At 47.5% G+C, this 11,158-nt stretch overlaps 1 protein-coding gene across 1 annotated transcript in view; it reads right to left on the reverse strand.

The window, feature by feature from the left end:
- The window catches only part of txndc16 (thioredoxin domain containing 16), a 14,623-nt gene extending 3,540 nt beyond the window's left edge, over positions 1 to 11,083 (reverse strand). The window contains exons 1-18 of the mRNA XM_084454020.1: positions 10,763 to 11,083; positions 10,480 to 10,562; positions 9,961 to 10,034; positions 9,782 to 9,856; positions 9,242 to 9,363; positions 8,501 to 8,591; positions 7,362 to 7,518; positions 6,368 to 6,534; positions 6,129 to 6,189; positions 5,818 to 5,947; positions 5,113 to 5,259; positions 4,738 to 4,797; positions 3,248 to 3,422; positions 2,706 to 2,842; positions 2,359 to 2,443; positions 1,780 to 1,918; positions 1,107 to 1,261; positions 254 to 444 (exon numbers count right to left, since the gene is read on the reverse strand). Of these exons, the coding sequence (XP_084310146.1) occupies positions 254 to 444; positions 1,107 to 1,261; positions 1,780 to 1,918; positions 2,359 to 2,443; positions 2,706 to 2,842; positions 3,248 to 3,422; positions 4,738 to 4,797; positions 5,113 to 5,259; positions 5,818 to 5,947; positions 6,129 to 6,189; positions 6,368 to 6,534; positions 7,362 to 7,518; positions 8,501 to 8,591; positions 9,242 to 9,363; positions 9,782 to 9,856; positions 9,961 to 10,034; positions 10,480 to 10,562; positions 10,763 to 10,922 (2,209 nt within the window). The 5' untranslated portion in view covers positions 10,923 to 11,083. The remainder of the gene's footprint in view (positions 1 to 253; positions 445 to 1,106; positions 1,262 to 1,779; positions 1,919 to 2,358; positions 2,444 to 2,705; positions 2,843 to 3,247; positions 3,423 to 4,737; positions 4,798 to 5,112; positions 5,260 to 5,817; positions 5,948 to 6,128; positions 6,190 to 6,367; positions 6,535 to 7,361; positions 7,519 to 8,500; positions 8,592 to 9,241; positions 9,364 to 9,781; positions 9,857 to 9,960; positions 10,035 to 10,479; positions 10,563 to 10,762) is intronic.
- Between the last annotated feature and the right edge of the window lie 75 nt (positions 11,084 to 11,158).

Below are 11,158 nucleotides of genomic sequence, written 5' to 3' on the forward strand. Positions count from 1 at the left end.
AGACCACAACATTCTCAGCCGGGCTCTGCAGTTCACTAACTAGTAGGACAAAGTACCTAGAATGTGCACAGAAAGCACATCAACACAAAACAGTCCCCCGCTACAGTGAGCAAAGCAGCCCATTTAACTGATGAACTTGCAAAACAGCCCTGCGAGGCTTAGACTGCCCCCTACAGGTCACAACTCTCAGTTAAAAAGGTAAAGCTGAGGATCCATGGGTATTCATCCCAGCTGATCAACCCCCCCCCCTCACCTGCTGGTGGTTCATCCCCATCCTCAGCACTACGCAGCCACTGCAGGACGGGCTGAACCATGATGGGTCTCTCTGGGGGGTAGAGGAAGACGTCTCCTCCGGAGGGAAGCTGGGAGAGCAGCAGGGCAGGGAGCGGGGGCAGGGAACCGAGATAAGCCTCCAGGACCCCTCTACCTGCAGGGGTCCGACCCCTGGAACACACACACACACACAGGTAAGTAACCACCTCCGTTACGCAACCACCCCCCAAACCCCATATTCTTATATATATATATATATATATATATATATATATATATATATATATATATATATATTTATATATAAATATATATATAATATATATATATATATATTCATGTCATATATATATATATAGGCCTATATTTTTTTTTTACTGCACTCTGTGAAGCACCTTGAGATTTGTCCTGCATTTTAAAGTGTGCTATATAAATAAAATTCATTATTATTTATTATTATTATATTCTTGCAGGAATAAAAGACCGATCACAAACAAAGATCCTAAACGTCTGTAGAAAGTTCCTAATGTTCACAATTGTGTCTCGTGATGTGATCCACGTTTTTTAGGATTCAGCTGCTGAACCAGTTTCTCTGTGAGAGGGACCACAAAGTTCTCTACTGCACGGTCGGAAGTGATGACGGAGCGTGTCTGCGGACGGGAGGTTGGCGCGCCCGGCGCCCCGACCCCCCTGACGGCGCGGAAACCCGACGCCCTGCGGACGAGGAGCTGGCCGCCGCGTCTGGCGCGGAAACCCGACGCCCTCTTGACGAGGAGCCGGCCCGAGGGTCAAGGTCAGGGGAGCTGTCCGAGGAGAACGGCGGAGGTACGTACAGGTGAATCCAGCCCAGCTGGTAAGGGCCGAGCTGCTCCGCCCCCAACAGCCCTCTCATCTCCTCCAGCACCTCCTCCTCCTCCTCCACAAACAGCAGCAGGAGAGGCCTGGCCAGCTCCAGGTACCAGGGCAGGTTCTCCACTGTCAGCTCAGGCTGGGAGAGATAAGGAGAAAGAGAGAGAGAGAGACAGAGAGACTATGATTGTTTTGTTTACTGGTGGTTTCCGGAGAGCTTGTGAGAAACGCGAACGTGTCTGGCCACTGGAGAGACATCTGGCAGCGGTCTGTCCTGCAACGTCTCCTCAACGGTCGTTGTTGCGATGGTTTCAAAACATCGGGGATTTCCTCCCGGAGACTCATTAAGCCTAAAGTCTGATGACCCTCATTACACAGTGAAGGGTGGTTCTCCAGGCAGAAAGCCCAAACAGGATGTCGCCGTACACTACAAATAGAGTGAAACCGCAATATCAAGTCAATATTTAGACAACTGCTGGCTGGTATTTGGATAAGAGGAGGAACTATTAGAATGATTGTTATACTGTATGTGGTAATCATTCTGCCATAAGATGTCAGATATCAGTAGCATGTAACCTAAGAGCTTACGCGTGTGGATATGTACTTATACAATTAATAATTACACACACACACACAGCCACACACACACACACTTACAAATGGGTCCAGCAGGGCTCTGTGGATGTGTGAGAGCAGGTTCTGTACGGTGGACAGATGGGGAGAGAGATCGTGGGTCTGGACCCGTGGACCGAGAGAGACCAGCAGTGCAGGCAGTTCAACTGCATGCTCCTCCGCCCTGGAACACACAGCATACTCACATGAGAATAGAAAACACTACATTTCCCAGATACCCCTGATCCATATCACACGACTACAGTAGGCGGGAGACTGACAGAGACATCTAGAGCACGTTTCGATGTCCATCGCCGTACAAAGGGTTTGTATTCGGCCAAGTTACACTAATGCGTATTTGCACGGCTACGTTTTCGGACGGCGAAAACGACCCGCGATTACAGAGGCGTTTGGGCGCAGCGCGCTACAACGCAGCTCCGGATTTCGAGCCCGGATATTATTTCGAGCAGCTCATATTCCAAGGCCTCCGGATTCTAGGGTAGTTTTCGCCGGGGGAGTGTAATTGCTAGGCGCAAACAGAGAAAAGCACATGCTTTTTTTCGGCAAATGTGCATGGGTGTAATCCAGGCCTTAGGGCAGAAGAAAGGGGAGGAGAGCTGATACCATCTCTCAGCCTGGCCGTCAGTCAGCAGGGCCAGCGGGGTCTGACCTCTCAGGGCTCTGGCTGCCTCCTGGAACACACCCACGCCTGGGAGACAGACACACACCCGGGAGGAGACATCCTCAGGTCAACGACTAAGCAGACGCACGCACGCACGCACGCACGCACACGCACATACACACATACACACACACACATACACACACACATACACACACACACACACACACACACACACACACACACACACACATACACATACACATACACATACACACACACACACACACACACACACACACACACATACACACACACACACACACACACTACCCAGACACGCACGCACCTGCGTCGGCGGAGGAACGGAACAGGCCCAGTACTCTGACAGGTGAGATGTCTGCTCGGTGCAGGTACAGGTCACCCTCCAGGAATGACCTCGCTTCCTCAACAGAGGACAGGAGGACAGGGGCAGGCACTCGACTCCTGTCACACACACACACACACACACACACACACACACACACACACACGCGCACGCGCACACGCGCACACACACAGAGCACAGTTAAGTAACACAAAGTAGAGCAACACTTAACTAGTGTTTCTGGGTAAGGTGTGGGTCAGGTGCGGTGAAGGTCTGGGTAAAGGTGTGGTAAAGGTGTGGTGAAGGTCTGGGTAAAGGTGTGGTAAAGGTGTGGTGAAGGTGTGGTGAAGGTCTGGGTAAAGGTGTGGTAAAGGTGTGGTGAAGGTCTGGGTAAAGGTGTGGTAAAGGTGTGGTGAAGGTCTGGGTAAAGGTGTGGTAAAGGTGTGGTGAAGGTCTGGGTAAAGGTGTGGTAAAGGTGTGGTGAAGGTGTGGTGAAGGTGTGGTGAAGGTGCGGTACTACTCACAGCATGATGAACCTGTAGAGGCTCTCGTTACCCAGCATGCCCCTGTACGGCTGGGGAGGCTTTCCTGGTTGGTACAGGTTGATCGTGGGGAAGGAGGTAATTGGCTGAGCGCTACACAAGTCTGTCCACTCCCCACAGTCCACCACGGCCAACACCACGTCCGCAACATCATCGTCTGCAACAGAAAGGGAGGTCAGTGAGTTTAGACTAGTGAGTTTAGACTGGTAGGTTAAGACTAGTGGGTTTAGAGTACTGAGTTAAGACTAGTGGATTAGTCGGTCAGCAGACATGAAGGAAGAGTCAGTGTTCATCATGGATGTATTATATAAACTGGATACAGCCACTCCATTCACTGGCCGCTATCAACAATGAAGCCCTATTGAACCGCGCCATCTTGGCAAAATTTGTAGTCATTTGACTATTTCCGGTTACTTTTGACTTGCGCAGTTGTGCTTTTCTGGCCTTCCGGTTACTTTTGACTTGCGCAGTTGAGCTTCTCTGGCCGACGCGCGTCCACGAAAAAGTTCACATTTTTTAATGAAAATGACCACAAGACAACCTCCTGTGCATAGTTGAAATGGTAGTGGGATACGGTGATAAACTGGAGTGATCATTTGACAGCAATTATTAGCCTTTTCCAGGAATGGACAGAAATGGGATATTTTTAGAATAACAGGAATTTATTCACATACAATGTAAAGGAGTTGATGTGTAGCATGAAGATGAAACGATACACTGAGTTTGGGTGTTTTCAGTCAACGTTGGCGTTGACCGCTTCCAGCTATCGAATGGCCGACTGGTGTAAGATGGATAGCCTAACGTTAGAGAGATAAATGTAGGCTATGGTTATGTTAATAAAGCTAACAATGATGTTGTAACATGCATGCAGCACTGCCGATCTGATCTGAACGATTGATTCATTATTACCATGGATCGGTATTGGGATTGATCAAGGGCGAGTGTGAAATAGCAGCCACGAACTCAGCGGGTTTTCCGAGATGCGGTAGCCGCGGCCAGAGCTCCTGCTGGCGGGGAGTGAAGCTCTTCAACTCGCCTGTCACTGGCTCCCTGGAGGAATTTAGCCTGGCTGCAATAACGTTATCGCGAACGGAATGAATACCATCTACTAGCAAACAAAACATGTTCAATTATATTTAACTTGTTAAAACTAAGATGCCAGGATCAAAAAATAATTTCTCCAATTGATATATTTGACAAAAACAGGTTAATATGCAAGCCGGTTTTCATTGCTAAATCAAAGCGGGGAGAGCCGAGAACGCGCGTCTACATTTCAGAGAAATGTGAACTTTTTCGTGGACGCGCGTCGGCCAGAGAAGCTCAACTGCGCAAGTCAAAAGTAACCGGAAATAGCCAAGTGACTACAAATCTAGCCAAGATGGCGCGGTTCAATAGGCCTTCACTTTAGATTTCGATTCCTGGGGGCTTGGTGTTCATACAGGTAACTGTCTCTTTAAGAAACACTCCTTTACCTTCCAGAGTCTCGGCTACCTCTATAAAGGAGGGCAGGAAGGCCATGGACACAGCACCCCCTGGTGGATAGGAAGGGTAGGACTTGAATTAACACCTATATTTACCATATCATATGCTCCTCCACGACAATGCTGCGTAAAAACACCATGATGCAAAGGAGGGAAGTTGTTTAAAAAGTTTGAAACATTACAGAATTGCTATTGTTTATTTATTCATTTACATTTGAAACTTACATCTTTTTACTCTGCTCTTTTACCATGTTATGTACTGTACAGTGTCCTTGAGAAAGGTGTTTAAAAAAAAAAAAATCTATTATTATTATTATTATTAAATAATGATTGCAGAAGAAACTGAGAACTGAGTAAATATCTCACATTTGACGTAGAATAGCACCACCGTGTGGTGATCCTGTGCCACTGCGCTGTGGAAGGTGTCAGTCGTGAGTTGTGTTACTGCGTCCATGTCAAGAGTCCGACCCCTGCCTCTGTACACCCACTCTGCCACCTCGTCATCCAGCAGATCTGGACAAACATGCACAATAAAAAGCTAATTAACCCCTTAGTACAACTATAACTTCTACAGACCCTTTCTATGGAACCAATGGAACTTTCATTAAAGTCATTTCATTACTTTAAAGTATACCTAATTAAAAACACACACTCAGATCTCATTCACATTGCAGGTCTCCTCTGAGATGCTAGTCTCTGAAACCTCCTTATAGATAAGTGGGGGTCAGATGGCTGTAATACATAACATAATAGTTGCACCAAGTAATGCAATCTGCAATGGAATTTATCTTTGGCATTTACTCCTGCCTAAGCCGTGAGGACACATAAATCAATATAAAAACATTATGAAGCCCAGTGGCTAGAACATCTGACCAGTGAACAGATTGTTGCTGATTCAAGACCAAGCCAGCTAGGCCACTTAATCATTGCTTACCGTTGTGCCCTTGAGCAAGGTACTTAACCCCAACACTAGCGCAAAACATTGTACATGGTTTTGGGAAAAAGCATCTGCTAAATGACCAAATTGTAAATTCCCGTAGGATTACTCAAGGAGTTAACAAGGCTTCTCACCAAGAGTCGCCCAGTTCTGCTCCTCTTCCTCCTCCTCTTCCTCTTCCTGCCCCTCCAGAGCGGCGTCTGTCCTGAACAGGTCGATGACCTCCTCCAAGTTGTCCAGCGTGAGGTACCTCACCTCTGACTCCTGGCGAATAGATAAACCAGCCAAATACATCCCCTGCTTGTAGCTAACCCATCAAAGTGACAGACAGGGCTTCGTTGAGGGTCAGAGCAAGGGAGAATCAACTCAACCCGAGGCTGAACATCGCTAGCGTCGCTGGAAGGAAATACATCCCGTTTGGAGGGAGAGATATGAAGAGACTCACCTCTCCAGGTAGTCTGTATGCAGCGTTGTACTCGAGTGGGGTTCTTACATCAGGGCTTTCTCTGCGACAGACAGACAGCTGCTGTTACACCTGTTTAATACGGCTGCAATCACTTCAAACGGACACGCTCCTACACTAATTACAGGGATATTACACATATATATACAACAACTTGTTGTATATATATATATATATATATATATATATAGAGCAACTTGGTGTGGCAGACTGGTGCTCACCTGTGAATGAGCACAAGGCCCACCTGGCCTCTCAGCCTCCAGGCTAGAGTTTGGGCGGTGGCCCGGTCCAGCGCCAGGGTGTGGGGCTGGGAGAAGAGGAAGAGCAGGGGTACCTGGAGGTGGCTGTGGATTCCTTTCACCTCGGTGGGGTCCTCTGTTGACTCCGTCTGAGAGAATAACCAGGCCCCTTTTAGTTTATGGGACTTTGTCCCATCTGCACTGCTTGCATATGACCGCTGACTGTACTGTACGTACAGTAGGCTTGCGCTGCACACGCATATCACAACGGCACACACATTGTATATATAAAAACACTGCGCACACATTGACACTTTGTACACATACTCGGTAACTGTATACACATCGCACGCCATTTTGCGCTACGATGCCTCTGGGAAACTCAGCCCAGAACAAGTTCCTTGTATGTGTAAAAACCTGCATGGCAATAAACTGATTCAGATTCTGTTTTACACTGTGACAATGAGCAGGGACTAGTCAGTGAGACAGGTTTGGGGGAGGGGCAGGGTTAGACTACTTTCTGGATTTTAAGAAGCGTAACGTACTTTTAAAAAATGCCATGGCGTGACACGTACTGCTGTGTGAGGGTGGGTGTGTGCGAGGGTGAGGTGTGTGTGAGGGTGAGGTGTGTGTGAGGGTGTGGTGTGCGTGAGGGTGTGGTGTGTGTTAGAACTGGTGTGTGCGAGGGTGAGGTGTGTATTATAGTGTGTGTGTATGTGTGTGTTAGGACTGATGCGTGTGAGGGTGATGTGTGTAAGAGGGCTAGTGTGTGTGTGTGTATGGACTGGTGTGTGCGAGGGTGAGGTGTGTATCATAGTGTGTGTGTTAGGACTGGTGTGTGCGAGGGTGAGGTGTGTAAGAGGACTAGTGTGTGTGTGTATGGACTGGTGTGTGCGAGGGTGAGCTGTGTATTATAGTGTGTGTGTGTGTGTGTTAGGACTGTGGTGTGCAAGGGTGAGGTTTGTTAGAGGTTCACCAGCAGCGGTGCGTCCATCAGCTGCAGGAAGGCGTAGATGTTGAGGGTGGTGAGGGGTCTCCTCAGGGCCGTGTGAGGGCAGGGGGCGGAGCGCTGCGACAGCCCCTTACAGTGGAGGAACCACAGGCTGGCCGGAGGAGACGAGGGGCCCTCGACCCTGGAGAATAAAGGGCACAGGTCCAAATGAAAGAGGCTGCATGTGCTGCTCTGTACCAAGGTTATAATAGTTGTGCTTTTTTAATTCGTTTTTATTTTTATATCGTTTTAACTTTGTGCTTTCAATTTCAGTTTAGTTTTAGTTTCAGTATTACTGTAGTGTGTTTTTACTTCTTCTGCGCTAGCCTCATGAGACTATCCTGATCTCGCAAGCTCACATTGTTTCACTCCGCGTGAAACAAACCATCTGGCGCACGTCAGATTACTTCTGCACAGGGACACAGCTAATGAAATGGAGGACAGATTTCATATCCACCCAAAATACTAGGTATGAAATGAAAAAGACTAAAACTAAAGACATTTTCTCTATAATTTTACTTTATTCACACAATACAGTTTTAGTTAGTAATCATTTGTATGTAAAGCCTAGTTTTTCTTTTTACTTCAGTGAAAAACCAAAATGTTTTTTCACAATAGTTCTTATTTTTTTAGTTAGTTTTAATTAACTATAATAACCTTGCTCTGTACAGCTTCAGGATCAGAATGAGACAATCACTTAATTTAGCCCAACCCTAGTCTCACCAGCCAGACCTCTCTCTCCACACTTCGTGTACGCTGTGCCAGCGCTGGAGAAAGGTCTGGCTGCACTCATTACCATTCAGGGACGGCGGGGGGCGCTGTATTCCTTTAAACCAATCACAATCGTCTTGGGCTGAGTGGTTGCTAGGATTTCTGGTTGTTGTTGTTTCAACATAGTCTGGATAGAATCGGACTGGGTGGGAAACAGACTCCACCGCCACCGATTGGAGAGTAATGAACTAATGGCAAGGCTTATCCCCTAAACCTCCATCTAGTGAGTCAGACTGGCCCGCCCCTGGCCCTATCCCTGGCCCTACCTTCATCTTCATCAGAGCTATCTTTGGCCCTCTGCGCTGGGGGACGACAGCAGCGTCTGCTCGGGGAGATAAGAGAGAAACACTGACCCCATGTGTTCCAGCACGGGGCCTCCTGTCGTTAGCACAAACTGGTACTTGGCTCCGTACACGAACGCAGTCTCCATCAGCGCCCGGTGCTCTGGGTAGGGGGCGGAGGGGTTGGGGGCGGAGGGGTTGGGGGGGCAACACAACAACTCAGAACGCCACAACAACCAGAGGGCTGTCCAGCTTTTCAGGTTCAACTACAAAGACTACATGGAACATCCCATGAAACCAGCCTTCCTGTAGTGAGTGTGTGCGGGACTCCCCGTTATTGTCCTTGTGCATTTTGTTCACCTGTACGTCGACCATAAACATGTGCACTATACGATTCATAAGCTGTGTTCGGAATCGCTCCCTATTCACTATATAGTGCACTATATAGGGCGTCAGCCATTTTGTTTGTAGTGTCCGAATTCTCCACGGAATTTTCGTTCCCTATATAGTCCACTATTTATTACCCACAATTCACCTTGATTTGCAGGGAACAGTGCATGTACCCTACATTTTCTCTGTTCCCTAGGTAGTTCACTACATGGTGAACCCTATATAGGGAATAGGGAGTGAGGGAACGAGGGAGCGATTCCGAACACAGCTATAGTCTCGCCACACAGACATTGTGCAACGCAACTTCCCTCTTTGGGGGGGGGGGGGGGGGGGGGGGATAAAGAATGCATCTCTTCTGTCCGTCGTCTTATCTAAACGAGGACAGCGGTTCGGTTCGGAGCCGCTCAGCTCTGGCGGTGTTACCTGGCAGGCCCAGCACCTGGACGTGGCCGAGCACGACGTCCGCCCGGCCCTTGGCCGCCCTCTCCACCGTCCGCAGCTCCGCCGCGGTGTGCACGTGCCTCACCTCGTCGAACAGCACGGCGCTGGTAGGCAGACCGACAAACCGTCAACTAGTACCAACCGAACTGAATCGGCTCGCGAATTACATACAGCTATTCCGCACGGAGGTTGATATAGGCCTCGTCAGGCTGAAATGGAGAAGTGAAGGATCCAGATAACGGACATGGGGGGGCAGAGCCCTGAGAGTAGCGACTACAACGGAGAGGCTAATGTGTTTCATGCGCTAGACGGGAGCCAGGCTTGCCGCTACTCTGAAGCCGTGCTCAAGTTATTGATTGGGTTAGATTAGCCATCTATCACTGGACTAGACTGCCTTATCTGTGAGGTGTGGAGACGCGTCATCTACCAACTTCAGAATGACTGAATAACACTGCAAGGGGTTGATTAACATCAGGTTTTCAGAGCTGGTTGCTGATAAGAGTTTCACTGCGAGGTACTTACAAAAGCACATGAGACACGATGGCGTTGACGTCAAAAACCGTGTCCGTGTCGAAGCTCTTCAGGACTTCAGTACCTCTGAGGGAGGAACGGAGAGTAAGGAACGTGTTTGAATGTTATTTACACTGAAAGTGCCTGTGTACATTAGGAAAGCCGTGCCTCATGCAGGTCTCTGCACGTACCTGAACAAATAGGCTTTCTTCATTAGCTTCTCACCAGTGCAGTACTTTGCAATGTGTTCTTTGCTACAATTGACCTGCAGACATGGGTAGTATGGGTGAGAAATTCATCTCATAACATAAGCATTAAAAGTTTACTTTATGATGCAATATGCATGTCCAGTTTTTAATTATTACATTAGTCATTTAGCAGACTAAATTATCCAAAGCAACTTATAATAATTGCATTTAACATAGGTGGTCAGTATACTACTACTCGCCAGAACTTCACAAGCGCATCTCGGCAGTGACTAATAGCATCATCTAGTGCTAAAGCCAAAGCCAAATATATACAGTAGAGAAATAAAACTATGTATATTTTTCTTGAAAGGATTCGGCAGACCCCTGTTGAGGTACTGAGAAGAGTGAAAAACAAAAATAGCTGCTTCTCCCTGGGTTGCCATCGGCTGGGGCCTGGGCTTAATGGCTCCTTGTGAGACTGTGACTCAACATGGCAAAGGGGATAACGATTACTCTGGTTACCTTAGCAACTGAAATACCATAATCTTCCAGTGCTTCAGCAGACCTCTCCAGCTGGTCCAGGAAGAGCCCCAAGGTTGGGGTGACTGGAGAAAAGAGGCAACTATAAGTATTGTGACTGTATGCAAATAAAACTTAGAACTATCACAGGCTTAGTTTCCAGTATTTTCAAGAATACACTATTATCACAATCAATGGCATTCAGAAACCTGGTTAACATGTATCATGACCTATTGGAAATTGTCAACTAATTAGCATAACTGAACTAATCAAAGGTATTGCTTACCTTGGTGTCCGAAGTACACAAAAAATGTCTTCCCTGAATGCATTTTTTCATTAAAACGATCAGCTGTGTGCTCAATTAGTTGAGAGGCATTTGCTATAGTGCACTGACCCAAATTTAAGGATAGCAAGACCATAACTACTAATATGAACAAAGCCATCATAAACACAGTCTTCAGGTTCGTTAGCTACTTGACGCCAGACAGCTGATTCAGGAGTGACGCTAGCATACTACATTTGACACAGCTAACGTGGAAACAAATGTTTCAAAGACAGAAAACACAGATTGGCCTCAATCAATATGTGACCATGGTACCCGTGCTTCGCAGGCTTATAGGGAAAGTTCACCTACATAATACAAAACGAAGGTTTGATTTTCAAACTTGTTTTGCTGTTTTTC

The sequence above is a fragment of the Borostomias antarcticus genome, assembly GCF_949987555.1.
Source record: "Borostomias antarcticus genome assembly, chromosome: 19".
NCBI lineage: Eukaryota > Metazoa > Chordata > Actinopteri > Stomiiformes > Stomiidae > Borostomias > Borostomias antarcticus.